The sequence below is a fragment of the Hoplias malabaricus genome, chromosome 10 (assembly GCF_029633855.1).
Source record: "Hoplias malabaricus isolate fHopMal1 chromosome 10, fHopMal1.hap1, whole genome shotgun sequence".
Taxonomy (NCBI): Eukaryota; Metazoa; Chordata; class Actinopteri; order Characiformes; family Erythrinidae; genus Hoplias; species Hoplias malabaricus.
The window spans coordinates 6,920,638-6,946,879 of record NC_089809.1 but is presented as its reverse complement, the minus strand read 5'-3'; the positions used below and the strand labels follow the sequence as shown (position 1 = coordinate 6,946,879).

The following is a 26,242-nucleotide window of genomic DNA, read 5'->3' as shown; positions in this document are numbered from 1 at the left end:
GAAACCCACGCAGACACAGGGAGAACACACCACACTCCTCACAGACAGTCACTCGGAGGAAACCCACACAGACACAGGGAGAACACACCACACTCCTCACAGTCAGTCACTCGGAGGAAACCCACGCAGACACAGGGAGAACACACCACACTCCTCACAGACAGTCACCTGGAGGAAACCTACACAGACACAGAGAGAACACACCACACCCCTCACAGTCAGTCACTCGGAGGAAACCCACGCAGACACAGGGAGAACACACCACACTCCTCACAGACAGTCACCTGGAGGAAACCTACACAGACACAGAGAGAACACACCACACCCCTCACAGTCAGTCACTTGGAGGAAACCCACACAGACACAGGGAGAACACACCACACTCCTCACAGTCAGTCACTCGGAGGAAACCCACGCAGACACAGGGAGAACACACCACACTCCTCACAGACAGTCACCTGGAGGAAACCTACACAGACACAGAGAGAACACACCACACCCCTCACAGACAGTCACCCGGAGGAAACCCACAGACACAGAAAGAACACACCACACTCCTCACAGACAGTCACTCGGAGGAAACCCACGCAGACACAGGGAGAACACACCACACTCCTCACAGACAGTCACCCGAAGGAAACCCACACAGACACAGTGAGAACACACCACGCCACCCCTTATGTAGAATACTGTTTCATTATTTAAGTCCATGCCCAATGATGATTGATTTCTCTTTTTGTTGAAAATGGCGTCATTTAACCCTTAGCATTGAGTAATTCCAATTTTTTTCCTTCTAATTTGAAACGCTATTAATTTTGATAATTTCTCTGAGGTATGTTTCAGAAAGCCAGAATATTCAACCCTGTTTCAACCAGGTTGTGTTGTATGTTTTATGTATGGCCCGTTTTCAAGGTAGAATTTTCAGGAAAATGAATTTTGTAAAAACCCAAAACATATTCAGATGTTTTCAGTGTTGAGGACTTTACTGAAGACAGACACATTTGGGGACATTCAATATTTTATTGGGAGTTAAATTTGGACGTCCATACATGCATTAAATTAGCACATTAAACAAAACAGAGGAGACCAAACAAATAATACAAATAAAAAAAGAAATCCTGGACACAATGGCCATCAAGCTATTTTTGTTTAAACAATACAAAAGGTGGCAAATATATATTCACCCATATATTCTTATAAAAAAAAGAAATCTTATAAAGGCCCAGTGTGGTGGTGACGTAAGGTCAAAAAGACTACAGCTCTTCTGTTTTATCCCCTCCAATAGCTGCACTTGTCGTCTGCTTTTACGCTTTCATTTTCTCCCACTGGCCACAAACGCCCAGCTCCTCTGGTGGTGTTCATCCCTAACCTGGGCCTTGGAACGCTGGTGATTGTTTGGCAGACTTGAAGCTATGGTCCTTAATTGTTAAACTTCCAACTTGTTGACCTTTTTGTACAGTAAACGTGTCCTGCAGCTTTCAGAAGACGCCCCGCCTAATTAGTAGTGACGCTGAACAGTGATCAGTTTGGAGATTGAACTGGTTTCTCTTGCGTAAGCTCCTTAAACTCAGCTTTGCTTTTTATCATCTACAGACCTAAGCAACAGAAATAAAGCAATCTCATCAAGGTCCATCTCGCCATAAACGGTTTTAACACAAAATTCAAACTCTAGGACTCCTTTTATAGTATTCATTGGTGACACCCACCGTACTGCAATCCAACACACAACTGGCAGCGTAAAGAAAGCTGCGTACGGCTTATGTTCACAGAGGTACGTGAGCTGTGGGAATGTGCACGCGTTTGTTTACTGACCACAAAGACAGATAAATCATCCAATTACACTCTTTTTTTTTTGTTTCCTTCAGAATGAACCACTTTTCAGTAAAGTGTGGGTGTCCCGTTCCAAACTACCGTCTATCGACTTTCTTTCACCAGTACGGACCACTGCATTTCATCACCACTCTTCGCCAGTAATTAACTCAAGAAAATGTATTCCTTAATCTTGGGTTTCCATGACGCATTTCAGGACCTGGAACAGAAATATGAGCAGAAAGAAATTAGCACACGGTAGTGTTTAGAGGTTTAAAACAACGACGACAAAAAACAATTAAACAAAACGTGGCCAAGCACTTGAAAGCAAGCCGAAGAAACACAACGCTACATTTGAGTTTAAGAAAGCACGTGTACAGTCATCTTTTCAAAAGCTTCTCGCACGTTGTTAATAGAAATTCAACACTGAAATTACTGTACTGCGTTTGCTTTATGTTCCAGTTACTAGTATTGCCATGAGAAATGAGACAGGCTGATGTCTGCTGCCCCCTGGTGGTAACTCTTTACTTCAAGTCATGGAACACCTCAACATATTTTATATGAAGAGCTCAGGAAGGATGTACCACTCAACATCACTGACACGGATTAATCACTGACAGTGAGAGTACTGCGGTAGCGCTGTAAAATTACAGTCAGAATGAGTCGTTTTTAGTAGTTACCCTCACCTCTGTGCCGAGCTGTTTTCTTGGCTCTGTGCCTGATTGTTGAGCAGCAGCTTCCTGCCCTCCTCGTAGTCGTCTTGGTCGACGCTGACCAGCAGCCGAACCCCTTCTTGTCCCGCGGCTCTCTTCAGCGAGTCGGTGATGAAGACGCCCTTCAGCGCCTCCAGGAGCGCGCCGCTCAAGTAGTCGGCCCAGAAGGCGTCCAGGTTGGCCAGCTCCGAGAACTTGATGTCGCAGACGATTGAGCCAAGGTCCCGAGCTCGGAGCAGCATGCTGGCCCGACTGAAAAGTTCAAACTGACGCTCTAGGGGCTGCTGCTTGTCCGAGGAAACGCGCCCCCGCAAGGCCGACTCGTGCTCCGAATACTCGGCTCGAACCCGCAGCCGGATGTCTGCGATGAAGATGGAGGAGGAAAGAAAAGGAAGGAAGGAGGGATGGGTTAGGAGAGATGGAAGGGAAGGTTTCAATAGGGAGGTGAATGGATGGAAATGCGGAGCAGGTGGTGGCATGCAGAGATGCCAGTAAGGAAGGAAAATACGGTAATACGTTGTTGAAATATTCCAACGTGGACGAACAATTTGGAACACGTCATCAACATATTACAATTTAGTATGTTTAAAAAAATAGGGGAGTGTAATAATGTAGAGGCATTGTGATTGAAGCATGAGAACCAAGGAAGGTGAAATAGAAAAAAGGGATATAAGAGGTAGAGACATAAAAGAAAAAGACATCATTTAGTGCACCAACTTAGCAGGTAAGCACACATTATTTTGCAGCTTCGGTTCTTTTTCTTTAAAACACACATCTAAGAAGTTCATTCAGAATAACCTAAGCTTCACAACAGAGCGCAGACGATAATACGTACGGCCTCGTCAGGTCCACGTTTGTCTGTCTGTTTAAAAGCAACGGGCATCAAGCATTCCAAAAAATAATAAAAAAAAGCTCCACAGCAACAGACTTGACAGCGAGGACCGAGAACGAGACTAAAGATTCTCAGAGGAACATTCAACTGGTCCGAAAGAGGGTACAATTGGATGTTCGTCGGCACTGTTTCAGAGCTCAATCAAAACAGGAGAATAGTGATGAGTTCAGTCCTATGAGCACAGTAACGTGTAAAAGCTTTTTTTTGGGGGGGAGGCAAAGAAGGGAACTTTGGAAAGAGACACTTCACACTCGTCACAGTTTGGTTTTAAAGGATGGACGGGTGGATTTTGTTTGAGTGTCCAGCACTTTTAGTGAATTCAAGTCACTTTTACTAGATAAAGGAGGTCTATTACTGAAGGCAAGGTTCACTTAGAGCAGGTACTGAAATGTCCATCAACATAGAGCATGGTTTTAAGTTGGTGAACACGGGTGAACAGTTTCCAGATCCTTAAAGTAAAATAAATAATAGTAATTAAAAACAAAAAAAGCTGATTGAGTACTTTCAATTTTGGAACGGAATGTTTCAGTGACCAGGAGTCCGAACTAAGATGCAGTACTAAACAGGTCGGCTCTACCGCGCTGTGGTTTTGAGAACAGGAGGAGGAACTGATTTCATGCAACAGCACAGGGCACAGAGACGGCAAGATACGATTGGAGGATACATACTGAACCAGAGCTTCGCTGTGTTGTCATTTCCTTTCATGTCATTTCATGAAGTCAGAGCAGGAAGTGGACCCATCGATCTTCAGAACATTGCTGCAACACAAATCCAACCTTCCCACGCCAAACCCCTACACCCCCACCCCACCTCGCTTCACTGGGCAGATTATTCACAAGGAACACAAGGCATCAATGTGGGACTAGAGTGAACTTTTGAAGGAGTTTGTGGGTACAAACTGTTGACTGGGCACAATGTAGTTTTTAAGTTTTAAAAATATACAAAATATATTCAAAAAATACATTTAAAAATCTGGTTTATGAAAAGCTTCCAGGAAAGAACTAAAGTGATTCTATTACAAATGAGTGAGCATTCAGAATGACAGTTATTCAATTCCTCAAATGTGACTACTACAGGCTGAAGGGGGATTAACAAAAGTCGGACTGTACCTTCCCATACTTTCTTTCTCGTACAATTTAAGTGTGCAACACATTCTTCTTTGACATCAAATGAGGCTGAAAATTCTGCAGGACAAAAGTCAAGCAACGGTGACAAAAGTAGGATTAAAAAAAACCAGTTCAGAATTCAATTATCTCTGAAAATAAGTGTACATGAAATACATGTAGATTGTTCCATGACACCTTTGACCAATGTAAAACCATTTCTTGCTGATATTCTTAAAAGAAAAAAAAAAACTAACATTTGTCCTCTACAGTGTCATAAGCTTCAAATCATTGGTCAGATAGCAATAAATTAAAAGTGTCCTAAATAATAGAAGCCATAACCTTTGGAGCTTCAGGTGACTTGGTGTTGAATTAACCCCTGTGGGTTTTAAGGATTCAACTTTATTTTTTTAAATTATTATTTTATTTTTCACACATGCTACAATCCACTTCAAGTTTACACACAACAAACAGGAAACAAACGAGATCAATTAAAAGTGTACATTGAAAGAGCACTTCCTGTTGTGTGCCATTTTAAAGCACCTCAAATATAATCATGCAGACGTCTTTTACTCCAAGAGAACCCAGAGAATCATTACTGAGCTTAGAACTGATTTTAGAATGGAATCAGAACAAAAGACATGAACAAATGAGCTGTGGTCTCATCGCGGGTTACGGTACGCGCTTCACACAGAGCTTCATCGCCGAGCGATTCAGCGAAATAACAGTAACCCAGGATGGAGAAGGTATTTGTGTTTATTTGTGTTTTATTCCAAAACAAAATAGAAACAAACATATATATTTTTGTTTTCCTTTTCCAATAAAGTAGAACCTTTAAGCACCACTGTATATGGAGTCGCTCCATGCGAAGAGCTTCGACACTATTCCCATTCCTCTTTTCTGATCAGCAACAAACCAAGGAAGGAGAGAGAACGAGCGCAGAAGGCCCGTGTCGGCCATTTTTACTCATTCGTTAAAGTTCACTCTCTCCCTCTCTTAGTATGTGAGGTTGGCCAACTCGTTTTGTCCCTGACACTTGAGTCAGTCTGTTTTTCAACTGTGGACACAGAGGAGAGAAGGAGAGAGAGAGAGAAGAAGAGAGAGAAAAAGACAAAGCATGTTTGGGATGAACGTTTTTCCAAAGGCTCTTCTTTTGCTGGGGTCAAGCACATAGCAGGCAATTGCAAAAACATTAACTGTACGTGTGGAGGTATATAAATGATCATTGCCTATGCTATTTAACAATTCTCTAATTCTCTAAGAATAGTTAGTACTGTCCATAGTCAGAGACTTTCAGTCAAAACGGCCACAGAGTACAAAAAAGTATATTGTACATTTTCCAAGAGAAAAACAAAACAGCAGTTTCTTTGTTTCAGTCACAAATATTCTTTTTTGTTCATTTCCTTTTCTCAGTAAAAGCCACTGAAGATCTTGATTTTCACTCGTCTGGCTGTTTATTTGATGTGGATTTTTTTCCGATGGTCTACCAGGTTTGGAACAAGTTACACTTTCTTTGGAAACCTTTTCCTCCCATTCATTGTTATTATTTAAAATGTTAATTCCTCATACAATTTGATTACGTTGCGTATAGGTTCTGAGAAATTTCTCTTGTAATTAATGGCTGTTTTGACTGGAAATTAAATTTAAATTTTTTTTAAAAAGGTCATATCAGGGACAGTACTCTAGATCATAAAATCCTGAATGATAAAAGATTGTAAAAAGGTATCTGCACTTTTGCATAATGCTCAAATCTATTTTGATGTTATGCCACAGTGTCTCAATACAATTTTATCATTAGCTTCATAGTAAATGATTTACATAAACAGTTCTTGGTTTCACTGTTGGGTCATTTTCCTCAGAACTGCTCACACAAAGTAAGTGGACTCTGGTACGACCCGTTTTTATTGGGGTGTTGAATTGCAAAAGGATGGGATCCATTTATAGGCAGATTTAGCAACATTTTGTTTGAGATTCATTTCCATCAAGCAGAACAGAAAAGAAATGATATACTGTGCATTCAGGAGGGGTCTTTGAGAGCTTCTCTCTGAATATGATCAATCATTTTAGAACATGTTCCCTCCGTTGGGTAAGCATTAGGATGGACACAAGGTACGTAACCACACCAACAGTTTTGAGCATTTTTCCATGTTTTTTTTGGGCAGTTCTGTGAAACACTGAGGCCAACAACTTCTCCAGAATTCTGTCTCATGTAGTGGTTCCTCCAAGTCTAGTATTAACACAATCACAGGTTTTTTTTTGTAGGGTGCAAGGGTTGAGTAAGCAATGTTTTTAATAAAATAAAAAAAATGGACAAGCACCTTCACCCCTCCTCCTAACTGTGTGAGGAAGGTAAACTCTTTACCTTGAACATGGACCAGGCCTCATGAAGGAGAGAGCGAGTGAGAAAGCAGTGTGTATGTTCGCACAGAGAGGACAGCGCACACTAGTGTTGCATGCGCTCTCGCTTTTCTCTCTCTCTATCCATTCTCCTGCTTTTTCTATCCATTCTCCTGCTTTTTCTACCCATTCCTGAGTCAACCTGCTGGAATCAAATTGTGGAGTCAACACAGCAGAAAGTATTTGCAGCAAGTTCAGGAGCAGCAAAAAAGGGCATTCTTACTGCCATTGAAATGATGAGGATTTAAAACATTAATTTACAACCAAGCTCCTGGGTTTATCAGTCACCACATAAACGCTTAGCAATGAGGAACAAAAAGCATTTTTGAGCAGCTTTCTCTGCAAGTATTGGAACAGTAATGTATAATATCATTTTGGGTTAAATAAGCAGTAACGAATATGAAGCAGCAGTCTTTCTCTGAAGCAGAACGTCTTTTTTTAAACACCGTTTTATTAACTGTGCAAAACAGAACACTTCAAGCCCTTCCCCAGTTTAGTTGACAAAAAGGTTTGGAATTAGTTGAATGCACTTTGTAGGCACTGTACACCAAGCTTAAACCAAGGTAAGAGAGCAGCAAGAAAAAGATATTATTAAAGCAAAGCCTGGGAAACTGCCTGTAGAAAAGAAAATCAATTATAAGGGCAGTGGAAAAGGCAGAATGTATTTGAAAGCATACAGTGAGGCAAAATATTTTTCATTTTTCTTAAGATCTTTTTTTTCCATTTCTTCCATTTTCTAGCTTTAACCCAGTGTCGATTTATTAAACTTTTGAATATTTAAACAATAAAATTTGTGAAATTCATACCGACTGATGCACTGACATCAACATGGGATTTATTAACAACAATTCGTGAATGTTAGGACCATGAATGTAAAAATAACAGCTTTATGGATTTCCCCTGCACTACTCTTTGTTTATTCGGTGCTTTTAAAAAACAACAATAATAACAACTCCCTAAAGTCTCTAACCAATTCATTACAATGAATGTTGGGGGGGGGGGGCGCTTCATATCAATTATTTCACCCTTAACCCAAAATGTAGCAAAGGACTGCCTCAATTCCCACAGGAAAGCATTTCTCTTATTAATCTCTTATTTCCATATTAACCAACGCTCATGTTTTGGTCCCTGGAGTTTCGAAGAAATTAAGATGTAGGTAGGATTTGGGGCAGTGGTTCATTTTGCAGCAGACGTAAACATTCCAGAGATTCTGCTGACAAAAGCGGTGCTATACTTGACTGGAAGAGGATCTATGAGGTACAAGTATGAAGGCTGGTACAACTCTGTCTCAATGACCATCTCTGGTTTCACTTTCATTTTCAGCAAATGCATTTCATTCAATATTTCAGAGTTTTGGAGAAAGAAAAAAGAAGAGAGAAAGAGGGAGAGAGAGGATTAATGGTGGTGAGAAATGAATTGGGGTGTAGGTGTCTCTGACAGTGGGCATTTAGAGTAAATTATTTTGTAAATTTAAAAATGAACACAGGAAAAACACACAGAAAACAACCAACAAAATGCAGCTTAATCCACTGGTCTAATATTGTTCAGTAGGTGAATTATATCGCTACTCTTGTATTTAATTATTGTCGGTTATAAGGCTGTGTGAAATGATACGATATATAAATCATGTGACGATGAAAAAACGTCTATCATTATTTATTACACTCTATCTACACCTGAAAACGGATACCAGTGGAGATAAAGCCCATTGGAGAGGCAGTCGCTGTAACAGTTCTTTAATGTTCGTGAGGAGCTTTTAGCAGCACATCCAGGACATGCCTCAAATCATTCCCCACCCCCTACATACTGAACTAACATTACACGTTAGGCATGACTATTGGTTTAAAACCGAGCACAAAACGTTTAAGTTATGCAGCCGTGGTTCAATATGGACAGTGCACTGTTTGGCAGGTTGAGACCGCCAAGTTACCTCCCTACTTATAGTCCACTATTAAGTTTTGAGGTAATTTGAGGTAGTTACAGCTCAACTGAGCACACAGGGTTTGATGAAGACTCTTTTGAGCAGAAGTAAGTTTATCTGGAGAAGTTTATTCAGCAGATTAGCAGTGTGGGTAGATCCAGTCTGGAGTGTGCCGTGCTGTGATGTCCGTTACTGTGACGTAGCAACAAGCTACTTGTTGAGGAACTATAAATTGGCAGAAGGATTTACCAATTTTATAAACATTTCACAGCTCCGTTAATTTATTTCCGATTTTATTTATTTCCCAAACTGTTGTATAAAAGCAATATAACACTTGAGGTCACGTGACACAGGTAAGATCACAGCTGTGCTGTTATTTCACGATAACGCACTCCCTCGTGTTATATTGCTTAAATACACGCTTTACTGCAGTCTTTTTATTTGGATGACTCGTAAGGGCAGCACAAACAAACATGGACATAGTTTTACTGTTAAAAAGGAATTAGACGTTTGCTTTTGATATTTTGGACTATTCATATTTTGGGCCTATTTTATTGCTTGAAACTGCAGTTGAAAATTGTAAGTACATATGTTACTACGTTATATTAAAGTAACAATTTGCACATTTTCTAAATACAAGAAGAAATAAATGTGAGAGAATATATTTAATTGCTTGACTTTGTATAATTCAAAATATAGAAATCTAAACTTATATAGAGAATGGCATGTGATTGGTGGTTTTGCAATCCAATCAAATTAAAAAATTGTTTATTGTGCAAGTCAATCTTTATAATAAATTATATTTCAATTATTGGGTTAATAGGTTTGTATCCTTTTCTGTATACTCTGCTAATCAAGGCCATTAAGTCTCTATTGTTACTAGGTCCTCCAGTTTAATAGCATGTTAATGTGCCAACGTGCTCCATCAAATCTCGTCAAAAGCCCACAGTAGTGACGCTAGTAATATTAAAAACCTCCGTCCATTTTAAGACCCTTGTTTGGATTCACGCGTCAAAATAGCTGTGCTTTCCCACAGTGACAAAGGGTAAATATTTGTGTTATTACAGAACAACATTCACAAAAACTAAACTAATTTTATAACAGATTTTTTCGTGATGTGCTGCTGCAGCCCGAAAAAAACTTCTTAATTACTCATGGCCATCTCTAATTTTACCACAGAAATGAACAAATTCAACAAGAAACACAAACACTCACACAATAGTACAGCAGTGAAAGGAAATTCAAGCACTACCTGATTACACTAAAGCTTTATTGCTTTTCTTACGTTTCTATAATGGTTTGTAGTGCAAAATTATGATGTAGTAAACCAGTTAAAGGTCCACCAAGTAATAAACTGATGCTTCATTTATATAACAAATTACCAGAAGCTAGATAGAAAAAAAGGAACTACCAATTGTTTCACTGTGTCTGTAGCTGTTTCATATATGCATAGTCCTTACATGCAAACTCCAGAATATGTGGTATGTCCAACTCCTCAAAACATGTTTTAAGTTGAAAAAAAATTAGCTCTGTTTCTCTGGGCAGGGTGTAATATGTTGGTGAGAGTTTCAGCTGTAAATACACTCTACCCAGACTACAGAGAGCTTTCATGATGCAAAATGAATAATAGAGACACAAAGCACATACCACCAATGTCAAACAGCGATCTGGACACTGGATGACACTTTATAAATATGCAAAGTAAATTGAGTGCAGCTGTGATTCACCACTTTTAGTGTGTCTTTATTTAACGTTTATCGCAATTACTTATATCATAATAAAAATATATTTAATCATCCGACCCTATCTTAAATGTTCAGAATATCATGACAAACAGCTTCTAATATTCCTTTGTAACCAGGAACTTAGTGGACCTTTACCATTATTTGCTTTTAGTAGCTCTAAAATATGTTGGAGTTTGTTTACCTGGTGCGGCAATGCAGCCTTTTTAAACTTAGCAGCAATTTGTAATGCTGGTGAAGCATCCTCTTGCCCAATCCATTACCCTTTAATCAACCTTTCAGTCTGTTTGAACAGAAAATATGCACCATCAGCATCTCTCATGGGTTCAAGCTGAAATTGAGCATGCAGGAACACTTACTGTTTGTTAAGACTATTTTTTTAATAGAGGCATAAGTGGTAGTTGCTGAGAAATGCTCCCTGAAGTTGATATACCAAAGGTCATGTACCTTCCCATTACAGGGGGTCCTCGACTTACGACGTTGATCTGTTCCTACTTCGCGTCGTAAACAGTGCAAGTCGGAACATACGTACATACTGTACGTAAATAACATACTGTAAGCACTTATCCTAACACAGTAATTATAAAAAAATATAAATTATATACACATATAACTCATATGAACAGATCCTTTCACATGTTCAAGGATGCGATCTTTATCCTTGATAATCGTAGTGACAGTCGAATGACTAAGTCCAAGCTGTTTGTCTCTGTTTCCCCCTTATCGAATCGCTTTATGATATCTAATTTCACTTCCATGGTGATGGCATTCCTCTTCTTCGATGCACTGCCATCAGAAGAGTCTGCCTTACGCTTGGGAGGAACAAAATCAAACACACATGCACACGTGAGAGAACGACGTAGCAGCAAGCTAAAAATGGCGTACAATGCGACTGAGGTGACGCCGTCCTCCTCGGTCCCGAGCCGCGTAACCATATAATCTTCCGCCGTGCACATCGAACACGAAGTTCGCGTTACGACGCACAACCACTTAAGTCAAAACAAGGCTTTATACAGTAAAATGGGAGATGTGTTGTAAGCACGAAACATCGTAACTCTGGACTGACGTAACCCGAGGACCTCCTGTATATGGTTGAAATCTTTTAATAAACGGTTTATGTGGACGTAACGTAAGTGGGTAAGTCTAAATGTTTGTTTTACTGCAGTAAAGACCAAATTAAGTTTGAGAGAAGAAATAAATGTTTAAAGGTAAAAAGAACAGCGTAAATGTGAGTCATATAAAATCTGACCACATGGCTGTGAAGTATCAATCTGACACAATAATTCACTCCATTCACAAGATGGAACAGAACTATTGGACATATTATTGTAACTGTTATTTGTCTCGTGCTGACCATGACATTTCTATAGTAATGGCCAGTGACATACTAAACATCTAAAAACACACAACCCCCCATCCACCCCCCAAAAAAATTAAAATAGTCAACAGAATTTCAGCTGACATTAACTACTCTCAGGCACTTGAAAGAACGAGCTTCTGATTTGAAATATTTGTTGTGTTTGTCACTAGGGGAAAGTCCAAAGGTGAAAGACGTTTATAACTTACATTTGAATGTAAGTGGACACCACTGTGTGAAACGCAAGTGTGAGAGCAGTTATCATCAGTACTGTGTTTACTCCTGTTGTATTGTGTATTGTATTTTCTTTAAATGAGGACATTTTAAAAGACTTCTTGTTTTTCTTTATTGATTCGATACAACAATCTGGCTCCTTTTTTCCCATATATGTATTTTTGGACTTTAATAGTTGCAGTCCTGAATATAATATAATACCATTTGCTGAAGTCATTGAGAAAGATCAGCACTTTATACTTTGAGAATAATTTTGCATTGCCTTATTGTGGAAAAAACATTTTCACTGTTCTACAGGGTTTAATGATGAGAGTAAAGACCATTCACACAAACACTAACATTAGAGGCAAAGTGTGGAAACTGAACGAACATGGTGTTTATATCTGGGGATTTTGTTTAGCATTTTTTCTACACAACTGTGGAGGTGTTAATAGGAAGTGGGTCATTAATTCTAAACGGAGGTCAAATGGAGCAGATATCAGTAGATGAGGAGAGAAAAAAGAGAAGGAGATGAAACACGTGAAGGCACAGCCAGAGAAAGTTTAAGAAAGAGAGGTGTAAATGGACTTACCGCAGGTCACTTTGTTAGGTGAAGGTTGAGGGGCGATTTTGGACATGTTCTTAGTGCGTCTGGCTCGACCGCGCCCTCTTCCTCGTTTCCTTCGGCATTGGGTGTTTGCAGCAACAGCTGAGCCAACACCTGTTCAATAAAAACACACACACACACTAGGAGTGTAAAAACGTGTCAGAACATCATGTTATCACACTGCACAAACATGACACTGGTTCTTGGAGGTTTGGCGATGCATAATCAAGAATGGAAATGGTTGTGGTATTCAACACAGATTAATTAACTTTGAGCGGTAACTTTGAAGGCATTCAAAAACATGAAAGCCCAAAATATATACCCTTGTCATTAGAAGGTCTTTGTTTCTGTTTGAGGCTCCAGTAAAACACTGAGCTGCTCACCACGGAGGACAGAGGACCTACAGCGTGTTCCAATTCTTTTTCCCACCACTAGCATATTCCAGAACTACTTTCTAACTTTGTTCAATACATAGAGAGTACTGAATTATGTGGCAAATATATCAATAACCATCATTTTAAGTGTGAATCTTAGTTTAAGTGTGAATCTCTAATCTTTATAGCAGTGGTTCTCAAAATAGGGGGCAAAATTTAAATGGAATTGTTTATAGATAGATAGGGTGGCACAGTAGGTAGCGTCACAATCACAGAGCTCCAGGGACCTGGAGGTTGTGGGTTCAATTCCCGCTCCGGGTGACTGTCTGTGAGGAGTGTGGTGTGTTCTCTCTGTGTCTGAGTGGGTTTCCTCTGGGTGACTGTTTGTGAGGAGTGTGATGTGTTCTCCCTGTGTCTGCGTGGGTTTCCTCCGGGTGACTGTCTGTGAGGAGTGTGGTGTGTTCTCTCTGTGTCTGCGTGGGTTTCCTCCGGGTGACTGTTTGTGAGGAGTGTGGTGTGTTCTCCCTGTGTCTGCGTGGGTTTCCTCCGGGTGACTGTCTGTGAGGAGTGTGGTGTGTTCTCTCTGTGTCTGCGTGGGTTTCCTCCGGGTGACTGTTTGTGAGGAGTGTGGTGTGTTCTCCCTGTGTCTGCGTGGGTTTCCTCCGGGTGACTGTATGTGAGGAATGTGGTGTGTTCTCCCTGTGTCTGCGTGGGTTTCCTCCGGGTGCTCCGGTTTCCTCCCACAATCCAAAAACACACGTTGGTAGGTGGATTGGTGTGTGTGTGTGTGTGTGAGTGAATGTGTGAGTGTGTGTGTTGCCCTGTGAAGCACTGATGCCCCCTCCAGGGTGTATTCCTGCCTTGCCCCCAATGATTCCAGGTAGGCTCTGGACCCACCATGACCCTGACATGGTTACAGATGATAGATAGATAGACAGACAGACAGACAGACAGATCTAGGAAACCCACAAACACACAGGAATCTCCATTTTAACCCATTTGCTTGTAGATGGCTTTTAAAATGATGCATACAGTTAGACACTTACCTGGCTCCATGTCAAAACAAATTATGAATGATATATCTCTGGCTGATATATTATTTGTTGATATGTGGGTTTTTTTGTAATGTTATCAGTCCGATATTGAAATTTAAGCTGACATTTTAACCTTAGCACCGCTTTTGTGCACTGTGTAACTACAAACTAGGTCTGCTCTGCATATAAATAGCATGAATTTACTCCCTCAAACAGCTTCATTGTTTAGCGTGCCAAGTCAGTCGTTAGAATGAACTGAAATACCCTAGACATTGAACTAAAACAAACTACCACCTCAACTCACCTGTCCTCCACTGAGAAACCTGTGCGTTTTCCAGAGAAGTCATGTCTGTGTAAGAGCCTGTGTGAGTGATTCCTCCACTCGTTGCATAGTTTTCCAGTTCTCTGTCAGGTGATACTACAAAAAAGGTTAGAATATCATCATTCTGTACATGAACACAAGCCCTCAGCCCTAAAATCAATTATTTAAAATGATTAAAAATGTTTAAAAAGCCTGAAACCATCACATTTAAAATATAATTAATGCAATCACGTTTGATCGGTTCCTCACCTGTTCTTCTCTTTTTGCTGGAGACAAAAGGAAGGAGGTCGTGTCGAGTAAGAATTCGAAGAAGCTGTAGCAGAGGTTCCATGTTTCCTTCATGAAGAAAGCCCCGTCTCTCCAGCTCCAGCAGCAGCTCCACTCCAGTTTTGGGCCTGTGGCGATTGGAAGCAAGGAACCCTTCTCCACGAGGGCGTATCCTGCGCCAGGCCTCCAGGAGACGAGGGCAAGGAGAGTTTACAGACAAATCTGAGTCTGGAGAGACATCCTGTCTCCATCCCTCAGGGTCCAGAGGGTGTCTGCTGGGATAGGCTTCATCAAGAAGGAAAGACAGCACTTCGATATCAGCCTCAGTCAACTGGGAGCCCACAATCTCAAAGACCTCGTGAAGAGACAACATGTCATAATAGCTCAAGCAGTCTGTCTCCTCCCAGTGCAGGAAATACCTCGAGCAGCGACCTGTCTCCATGATCAGCAGAAAAACCAAAAAAAAAATCTTCCTCTAAAGGACCAATATTTCTGAAAAAGAAGCAGTTTGTTTAGTTATGCATTAAATTAGAGGTAGGCAATGAGAAACTGGACAGTCACTGTGGTAAACTATAGACTTTCTGAGCAATTCAATCTACCGTTGACGTGTTCCCATTTATAATTGCAAATGGAAATTCATACAGAGTAATCTGCATTAAAAATTAAAAAGCCCCTTACCTTCAACCAAAACGATACTATAGTGGACAGGTATTTATCTGAAGAGAGTGACAATATTTAGCTAATCTGAATTTCAATGATTTAAAAATTTAACTAAAAAGTATGTAATTCAATTACGTCTCCTGATAACATTGGCTTTTTGAGCACTTTCTGGGTATAGTCCCATTGATCAAAAACTATTTTGCATGCTTTGCTGTGTTCTGATCAACCTACAAGGGTTCTATGTTATCATTTGTACTATCGTTTAGTCAATGGATTGGTAAAGAGCCTATAAATATATTTGATTTCAGATATTTACTTTGGGCTGTGATTTTCAGAATCCCTGCTACTGCTATAACACTGCAATGTTCACGGTATCTATAACGGTCTTGCTATTCATATCTGTAAATTGATGCAGATTTTAAAAGACATTCTTTGAAAGAAACCGAACAAAGAATCTAATTTTTATACGAGTATCCATGATAAACCTGTACAGACCCATGGTTTAGATCTATACTAAATGGACTTAGTTACAGACCTAGTTTAATGCCGTAAGGCATGTCCTAACACGCCCTGCCGCACTCTCAATGCGAAACGTGCGTTACATCACTGCTCACAAACACGTGGACCTGTTACATAACGTCACGTTTCGGAAGTGAGGCGTTAAAACTGCAAACACAGCCCCGACACTACTGTGAAACTGGGGCTGGTACATATTTAAATATAGCTTCTTTAAATAACACACTGCTTTGTTTAAGCATTAAGTTCTACATTATCGAAATAGTCTGTTTTTTTCCTAATGGCACCCTCGTCTGTTTTGCTATGTCAGCTGTTAGCGCACTAAAATAGCATTGGCTTAGTAACATCGACGGGAATCAGAAACACTAGCCAGAAATATAGAAAACAAAACCACTATGTCAACATTGGTATCGATATTGTGTAACATATTTACGCTAGCTACCCAACATTCACTTGTGTTGAATACAGTAACTATACTGTACACAACCGAGATGGCCCCCATTTCTGTACCAATAGGGCGACTTCAGTCCAGCTGCCACGAACAATAAACAGAAAATGGCTCCTCGTTCTAATTTTCCGTTCGCCTTAAAAAGCTGCAGTTTAAAGCAGAACGAGGATTTCGACCAAGGAGCTGTCGAATAATACAGGTTTAATGTGCTAGTGGATGGTAAAACTCGCGTTTTAATCGCCATCTTGAAGGCTAAAATATTATTTGGAAATTGCTCAGGAAATAGCAAAGGCCCGAGAAACTTCGACGAGTTTTTGGCCTTCGTTTGGAAAATGTTTATTCCTTCGTACCGTTATTTATTTCAAACAATAACACTATAGCGACTACACCGTTAGCTAGATATCGCTAGTGGTTTAATGATAGGTGTAAGGTTAGTGTACTTGGACTGCCAGGTTCACCGAGCAGACTTTGTTTTGAATTTATAGACGCCCATTAAATTGTGTTTTATATAAATTAGAAGCATTGAACGTTAACTGCAACTTCAAATACAGCATTTAAGGTGTAAATGAAATCGAATATAAAACTGTTAAGAGCCTCAACCCTGAAACATTGGTTAAAATTTAGCTAACTTGGCTATCAATAAAAAAATAAAACATTTAACATAAAACAAGCGACCGTCGTGGAGAAAGGCTTCAATATCTACAGTTTTCGGTTCCGTCGACTGGTAGAAAACAGTTCGCCTTCATTTATCTCTTGAAATATTTATTTATCCCTTATTTTTACGTAGTGCTACTTACTTTGAGTCAAAGACAGAACGGGTCCAGAGTCAGCTTTCTCGAAACGTCCATTAGCTACATCTGAATGTACACAGGAACAACAGAAGTAAACCAATCATATCGAGCCATGCAGCTGAGTCATGACGTCATGATGTAGTAGCCAATCACATTGCGATATCCTTGACGTGCACGTTAAATAACCAATCATATAGCGCTCTGCACATTCACCGTACAACGAGCGTCGCCAGGCAAAATATGTAGTTTGTTATGCCTTAGTTACCAACATTCACAGCCATAACATTAAAACCTTCTTTTATACTACACTCTGTGCATTTTACCAGCTCCACTGACCATACACGAACTGGTTTTATTTCTGAAGATCTGTGTGTGAGTGAGTGTTGCTTTGTTATGAGTGGATCAGACACAGCAGAGCTGCTAGTGTTTTTAAATACCGTGCCCAGTATTTTGTGTGGCTATAATCTACTAATCCTGCAGATCATTTTATAATGGTTCTAGGAAGGGACAGTTACTGAGGGTATATAAAGAACACGTCAGCTCATTTTTAATCATTAGTGTTATTAAAATCGCTACTTACTTAACAGTTATGATTAACACAAATATGTTGAGGAAAATTAAGTGAGTATCACACTGTGAATTTCATAATATTAAAGTTACCAATTTTGTTACAAAATTTCAGTGGAATGCAATTTTTTTGAAGGTAGCAATGAATGATCGTTTTGTAAATAAACATTTTTTTTCAAGGAAATGAAAAGCTAATTCCTAGATCTAATATTTAGTATAGAATATTTAGAATAAATAAATAGAATATAACAAATTTCATGGCTGTTGTACTTCATATCTATGCAATATTGAACAGCCCTTGCAAATATACAAACCCCATTTCCAAAAAATAGGGAAATTTTGAAAAATTCAATACATTTAATTCTTTGTGATTTTTTTATTACCTTAAAGCTTTATTTAACTGACAAAATAAAAAGAAATATTTCCAGTTTTTTTACTGAACTACTTTGTATTTTGTATACATAAACCAATTTTAACATTCCAGCACTCCATTTTAAACTCATATGTCATAATACAAGTCAAATGTTTTTCCTTTGTTTTTTATTGTTTTCTACATTGTAAATTAATTTGGAAGACATTAAAACTATGAAGGAACACACGGAATCATGTAGTATAATACGAAGATGTTTCCAAACAATATATATATATTGTTCTTTTGAGACCATTGAAACTCCTTTTGAAGTGTCAGTTCACTGCTTTACCACAGATGGCAGCAGATAGTTCAGTGTGTTATAAACCCGCCGAAGAAGGAGAAGCGGCTCCACATCATACGCCAACACAACACCACCCAAACATTACGGTAAAACCTCTCTCTTTTTCCTCTTATAATTATCCAGCTCTGCCATTTTTTTTGGTTTGTTTTAATGTATGTTTTGTTATATTTTTTCGTCGGTACCCATTTCGTTGAAAAAAATATTTTCAGTTGCAGGAAATTACAGCAAACTGTTCGTTAGCTTCTTACTCACATTTTCCGTTCAACATTAAATGACACTGTTCGTTCTTTATTCTTGGCGTTTCGTCAACGTTTTTACTCGACTTCTTTGTCAGCTGTGTAATTTATATGTTGAACAAAAGAAGTGGATTTAGACGGGGCTGGAATTACTCATTAGTCACCAGCTTCCGATATTCAGGTCCTTAAATGGTGCAGGATGTTTGTTAGCTACAATAATAAATAAAGTTATTTTCTCCACTTCAAATAATGCTATTTCTGTATTTCAGCCAACGTTTTTTTCCCCTAATTAAAACGGTCGGAGGAAAAACGTTACGTGTAGCTGAATGTAGATAATAATACATGCTGGAGCAGCTTTACAGACCTTTTTTATTTTGAATTTTAAACCGTATATATTTAGTTGAGACTAAAACTAAGTTGAGTTGACTTGCTAAGGTATCACTAAGGTATCATTTGTCTTTTTATGAAAACAAATAAAGAAAATCTTCTTTTCCCCTTATGCTCCAGAAAGGTTCTTGTTAAATGTTCTGTTCCTTTATGATTGGTGTCAGCCGTTTAAACATGACTGTAAAACATTTATTTAGTACCTTTTTAAAAGTGTTCAATTATATAAAACATTACAGAAACCAGCGAAACGACATTGTTGACATTCCTTGTTCGGGCTGAAGGGCTGCAGAGTGGAGTGACGTAGATTTTCCATTTTCCATCATCTCCACCCTATGAAGGCTCATTACACACACACACACCCACACATGCAAATATACACACACATGATATATCCGGCCTAGAAACGTATTGTTTAATAGCTATTAAAAAATGTTTACCTTCCTGTGTTTTCTACAAATTCCATTTGAACGTCTGTTAACGTTTTTATACTTCTTCGTTAATCAGAAATGGATCCCAAGATGAGTGACCCCTTCAGCAGTAATTCAGAAGAACTGCCTGCTGTGGGAATAATGGGAAGGTGAGGGAAATCGCATAAAAAGAAATTATATTTGAATTATTTGTACCCCGTCTCTTTACAGCTGAGCTAGTACGTTCTTGCAAATATAAATCACTAAAAGTTCATGTCTCTAAAAGGGTAACCTCTCAGGAGAAAGAAGAAATATGATTCATGTTCAGTGGAATATATGATTATCTTCAAATTATTTTCAGTATTTCTGTAATAAGAATATAGCTGTAAGCAGGGTTTATGTCAAATCTCTTGTCTGGATCATGTAGAATACTGTGATATCAATCTGAGGTAATATTAAACTCACATCTCTCTCTGTCTCTCCCCTCTTTTCCTCCCTCCCCAGGCTCCTGCCTAAAGGATTCTCCCCTAATGTGGCAAAGGATTGGCTGGACCGCAGGCGAAAGTCCATTCGCCCCTGGGCTGGTTTTGTAGATCAGCGCAAGTTCTCCAAGCCCAAGAACTTTGGAGAGCTGTGTCAGCGTGTGGTCAGAAACCTGGACACATACCACAGCAACTACACCTTCATCTTCCTCGGACTCATCCTCTACTGCATGTGAGAGGCACACTTTGAGTTCTTTCTGATATGGGTTTGAACATTAGCTCACATTCGTTTTGCAATTAATTGTAGGCTCAGATTTACACGTGTAAAAGTTTTTGAAAGTTAGTGTTTGAAAATAGAGTGTAATATAATTTCATTTTGGTTTGAAAAAGTGCAAAATTGAATGAAATTTGATTTGATTCCTGATGGTTGGTGATAATTAAACTGGGGCAGCATGGTGGTGCCATGGGGAGTGTCACTGCCACATTAGGTTCAATGGTCTCTGTCTGTGAGGAGTGTGGTCCTCGTGCCTTTGAGGGTTTCTTTCACAGTTTCTCACAGCGTATCCTATACTTGTCTATACATGCACATCACTGACCATGTTTGTCTATTTTTATAGGTAATAGAAACAACAAACAACATCTATTTGTAATATCTACAAATATTGCTTTAATATTAGATTTATATTTGGTTGGTTGTTTATTTATTACATTGAGTTGCCATTTTAACGGAAACTATAATTTCCCAAGGGCTTGAGTAGTTAATCTAGTTTTATTTACAGCTACAGTTTTTGCTTCCAATGATTATGGAAACAAGATAATCCAGATGTTCCATTTTCTGCTCTTATGCTCACATTTTGTCTTATGTTATAAATAGAGCATGCCTGTTTCTTTTATAGAAGTGTGCTTTCAACCCTCTCTAAAGCCCAAAATGACTTGAACTTGAATGATAAGCAGTTTTTTATTGATTTCAATAAAAGCAAATTGTTTCCATGTTCAGTGAGTAAACATTAATTAGTTCAATATCCATCTATTCATTATCTGTAACGCTTATCCAGTTCAGGGTCGAGGTGGGTCCAGAGCCTACCTGCAATCATTGGGTGCAAGGCAGGAATACACCCTGGAGGGGGCGTCAGTCCTTCACAGGGCAACACACACACACACACATTCACTCACACACTCGCGCCTACGGACACTTTTGAGTCACCAATCCACCTAACAACGTGTGTTTTTGGACTGTGTGAGGAAACCGGAGCACCCAGAGGAAACCCACGCAGACACAGGGAGAACACACCACACACCTCACAGACAGTCACCCGGAGGAAACCCACGCAGACACAAGGAGAACACACCTCACAGACAGTCACCCGGAGGAAACCCACGCAGACACAAGGAGAACACACCTCACAGACAGTCACCCGGAGGAAACCCACGCAGACACAAGGAGAACACACCTCACAGACAGTCACCCGGAGGAAACCCACGCAGACACAAGGAGAACACACCACACTCCTCACAGACAGTCACCCGGAGGAAACCCACACAGACACAAGGAGAACACACCACACTCCTCACAGACAGTCACCCGGAGGAAACCCACGCAGACACAAGGAGAACACACCACACTCCTCACAGACAGTCACCCGGAGGAAACCCACGCAGACACAAGGAGAACACACCACACTCCTCACAGACAGTCACCCGGAGGAAACCCACGCAGACACAGGGAGAACACACCACACTCCTCACAGACAGTCACCCGGAGGAAACCCACGCAGACACAGGGAGAGCACACCACACTCCTCACAGACAGTCACCCGGAGCGGGAATCAAACCCACAACCTCCAGGTCCCTGGAGCTGTGTAACTGCGACACCTACCTGTGCCTGTTCAATAATTGAACAAAATTTTAATGTTATCCTGACTTCATTGGTGTGTAGAGTGTATCCCTCCTATTGATGCACAGTTACAGTTCCTGTACATAGAGCGTTCTTTGGTGAAAGAAACGATTCTGGACACAAACATTAACAGTATTCAAAGGAGTGTTTAGATTTTTCAATGATTCTTCTTCTCTTTATAAAATAGTATTTTTTTTGTTCTCCTCTCCTCGTGGTAAAAATGATTGATTGTTCTTTAAAGACTTTAGACAAACCTCCTGTTTTTCTTTGCCTCACAGAATCAGCTCCCCCATGCTGCTGATTGCTTTGGCTGTTTTTGTTGGTGCCTTTTACATCATCCATGTGAAGTCCTTGGAGTCCAAGCTAGTTGTTTTCGGTAAGTGTCTGATGTGAAAACGCTTGTGTATCACTTGGTCCTTCAGTAGTACATTGGCATCACAAAAAGCTTCTTTCTTTAACAAAGTGTTCTCTCCTGGTCCTCAGGGCGCGAACTGACTCAAGGCCATCAGCTGGGGCTGGCCGGAGCCGTGTCTCTTCCTGTGTTCTGGTTGGCTGGAGCTGGCGCGGCTGTGTTCTGGGTGCTGGGTAAGTGTCCTCAGTCTCACTGGCTTGTTACTGATATTTGTAAAAGTTTTAACTGGTTGTCGCCTCTGTATGAGTCACACAATCAGTGCTGTTGTGGAAAAACAACAGGTCCAGAAACTGGACCTGTGTTTAATATATAAGATTTTGTACTTTGTCATTTTGACCACTTCAGTTGGTCTGTTCATAGTGAAATTAAAGTAGTCCCCCTCCCCCCACTCATGTGCCCTTGTTCCTACTTGATATACACTAATCTGCTATGTGATGTTTACTCAGGAGCGACACTGTTTGTGATTGGCTCTCATGCTGCTTTCCGTGAGCTGGAGTCTACAGACCTGGATGAGCTGATGATGGAATCCGTTTAAACCCTTCCGCCCTCCCATCTGACTTCCAGCCTTTTAACCTTTTATTTACCAGAAGGCTCCTGTCTTGTCTGAACATTGTTACTGTCCTATGCTTCTCTGCAGCTTTCATGAGTGGACTAAAAATCAACACTGGCCCTGTCCCAATTCCTGCCCTAGGCCTCCCTTAATGTGCATTCTTGGTGTATGATGTAATGCATCACTTGTACTGGACATATTCAGACTCTATCCTACCAGCTCCCGAGTAAAGAAAATCTGCAATGTCAGAGTGAGCCAATATGTGGATAGAGCAGGTAATTTTCCAGATAATTCACAGTGAATTCGATGCAGGTGCTGCTCCTGCCTTAACTACACAGAACATTTCCAAATTTGAGAACACATTTGACACAGAAAATCTCTGGCTGTAGTGTATGTGGAAAAAGAACCTGTCCAGTAAATATCCAGACCTGATTCCCCTGACATTTTCAGGAATTCTAATGCGAACACAGCTGTAGACAAGGCTCTCTCTGCCATTTTCATCACCAAACAGACGGCAACAATATGACTGTATTAATGTTTGTACACTCTTTTACTATAAACTGAAATTCACATGGGGCGGCAGGTTAGTGTTGCAGTCACACAGCTCCAGGGACCTGGAGGTTGTGGGTTCGATTCCCGCTCCGGGTGACTGTCTGTGAGGAGTGTACTGTGTTCTCCCTGTGTCTGCGTGGGTTTCCTCCAGGTGACTGTCTGTGAGGAGTGTGGTGTGTTTTCTCTGTATCTGTGTGGGTTTCCTCTGGGTGACTGTCTGTGAGGAGTGTGGTGTGTTCTCCCTGTGTCTGCGTGGGTTTCCTCCAGGTGACTGTCTGTGAGGAGTGTGGTGTGTTCTCTCTGTGTCTGTGTGGGTTTCCTCCGGGTGACTGTCTGTGAGGAGTGTGGTGTGTTCTCCCTGTGTCTGTGTGGGTTTCCTCTCGGTGACTGTCTGTGAGGAGTGTGGTGTGTTCTCCCTGTGTCTGCGTGGGTTTCCTCCGGGTGCTCCGGTTTCCTCCCACAGTTCAAAAATCCACGTTGGTAGGTGGATTGGCGACTCAAAAGTGTCCGTATGTGTGAGTAAATGTGTGCGACTGTGTGTGTTGCCCTGTGAAGGACTGACGCCCCCTCCAGGGTGTATTCCTGCCTTGCGCCCAATGATTCCAGGTAGGCTGTGGACCCACCGCGACCCTGAACTGGATAAGGGTGAATGAATGAATGAAATTCACATGATATAAAATGGCTTATTTCTAGTTTACGCTCCATCGTGCGGCCAAATTTAAAGGCCACTTGATGTCAGTACAATTGAGACACCTTGCACGGGGACTTGGGACAGGGCCTCACTCAAACTGACCAGGTATGGACTGCTAGTGAAACAAATATGCACTGATACCTGTAAACTGATCATCTGCCCATTTAAAATCACATTATTGATCAACAACCCAATGACTTTCTCAAACGTGGATGTAACACTAGCTGCTTTGAATGCTGACAGCCCCAAATGGTGCCCTGCAGCTGTTTTTCTGTGACACTTCAGCTGAAAAAGTGCTGACCAACATGGCATTAGTCACACTTTTTTTTTTTTACATTTTTAAAATATTTTAAAGAACTGCTTTGCTCATTCCTTTTGATTGGTCCTCACCTGTACCGCAAAGATGTTGGGTCAGTGGCCCATATTAAGCCCATATTCTTGCCGCTTTTGATGAAGGACACTGCATCATTTGAAACCAGACTGTTGACTGACTCAGCACAGTAAAACCACAAATGCCTTCATTGGAGTCCGCAGGTATTCGCCCATGTCTGTTACATACTGAAAGACTACGTTACGCATCCGCAGACAGCAAGCAGAAATGTTAGATTCGCACAGAGAGAACACAAACGCAATGCAGGAACGTGGAGCTTGCGAACGTTAGCTCAGACCTTTCATATTGTGACCCTTCTAAAGACTGTTATGTAAAGATTGTGATCTCCTCTAGGGGTGAATCCATGAAAAAAAGATATTAAGTGTTCAGAAAATGATACAATTTTGTTGTTTTGGTACGATTCTACAGTTATTTACACAAACGACAATAATAATGCAATACATACACAGTCCGAACTCACAGAATCCAAAAAGAAGTGATTTGGCAAATATTAATTAGTGATTTTTAGTGAATACTATTATGTTAATATTTATTATAATCAGCTACCGAGTTATGCAGTTTTACACCTCGGAATTTATGCAATTAAGGGAAAGTTGGGATGTGTTTTTGTGTGAAGTGGAGAATATCCCGGTGGTCTGTCCATCATCATCATCATCATGTTCACATTTTCCATAGTTTTTCCTTGTTTTTTTGGTAACATTATGTTCAAATGTCTCTTATTCAACATGTAGATCCCAAGGGCCTCATTTATTTATCCAAATCTGTTTACTGTCATTCTGTGTACTCTTACATTTGCCAATTTTCCCATGGGGAATATTTTGAAATACAATTTATATTCATTTTAATGAAAATGTATGTTAATCTTTGTTTTACATTGATCAAAGTAAGTGCAATAAAGTCTTATGCCTGTAAACATGCCGTGCTGTGCTTTCATGTCCTTCAGAAAGGTTTGACTCGAAATGGAAGCTCTGCAGCAGCTGCACGTTTCTAAACTCAGTATGCTTAAAGCCAAGAGTCCATTTGAGGGGTATAAAGCCTCCAGCATAGGGCTGTGGAGAAGTGACTGGTCTGATGTGATCCATAACACTCCAACGTTAGCATTGAGTAGAAGCTAATGCTGCACTAAATATACACAGTGTCCTCAGTAATATTCCTGTTAAAGACAGGGTTGGACGGGCAGGTGAGCAGAATCTGTGGACATATAAGTACTGTCATATCCTGCCCTGTCCGATCCTATAGTGTAATTACTCTTCTGAACGCCTGGTCTTTCCTGGCTCCTCCCCTTCTCTGACCTCGCTGACCTTTTTTGTCATGGCAAAAGTGGCTATCCCATTTCTATACAGTTGCTGTGGTGATGACCTTGGAGAATGACCTCACTCTCACTTTAAACCATACTGCGGCAAAAAAACCGGCACAGATCGATATTCCATTACTGTGCTGCAGTGAGGGGGGCAAACTGCAGTGTCTGTGTGGGTGGGTAAGGCTTTCTTTTTATACATTTCCTGGACAAAAATGCCCCCATTTTGTAGGAATACTAGAGGAAAATTGGGCAAACAAAATGTTGTGGTGGACTTTATAAAGTCCATTTTATATGGTTTTGTGTGTGTGTCAGTGCTTAGTTAGCCAGGAATAAACAGCAACAACTTCACCCGGGAAGGCTTTACACAGAAAGGGTAGAGACATTGAGAATCTAATGGAAATTTGGCCGCATAAACAGCATCTGATTCTTCTGGATCATAGAAAATATTGCTGCTCAAATTAATAAAACAGATAAAAAGTTATATAGTCCAATTC

At 40.3% G+C, this 26,242-nt stretch overlaps 2 protein-coding genes across 2 annotated transcripts; one reads left to right on the top strand and one right to left on the bottom strand.

Annotated features, from left to right (window-relative positions):
• Nucleotides 1–1,011: 1,011 nt before the first annotated feature.
• On the bottom strand, nt 1,012–17,309 carry dedd1 (death effector domain-containing 1). Its single transcript, XM_066682380.1, has 6 exons — nt 17,173–17,309; nt 14,734–15,243; nt 14,467–14,580; nt 12,740–12,868; nt 2,496–2,883; nt 1,012–2,029 (listed from the first exon to the last, which is right to left on the bottom strand). The coding sequence occupies exons 2-6, from the start codon at nt 15,191–15,193 to the stop codon at nt 2,023–2,025; spliced, it is 1,098 nt and encodes a 365-aa protein (XP_066538477.1). The 5' UTR covers nt 15,194–15,243; nt 17,173–17,309; the 3' UTR covers nt 1,012–2,022.
• Nucleotides 17,310–18,441: 1,132 nt separating this feature from the next.
• rabac1 (Rab acceptor 1 (prenylated)) lies at nt 18,442–25,351 on the top strand. Its single transcript, XM_066684021.1, has 6 exons — nt 18,442–18,532; nt 19,574–19,646; nt 19,981–20,190; nt 22,131–22,228; nt 22,336–22,437; nt 22,711–25,351. Exons 2-6 carry the CDS (start codon nt 19,576–19,578, stop codon nt 22,797–22,799), a joined length of 570 nt encoding a protein of 189 aa, XP_066540118.1. The 5' UTR covers nt 18,442–18,532; nt 19,574–19,575; the 3' UTR covers nt 22,800–25,351.
• The last annotated feature ends 891 nt before the right edge of the window (nt 25,352–26,242 follow it).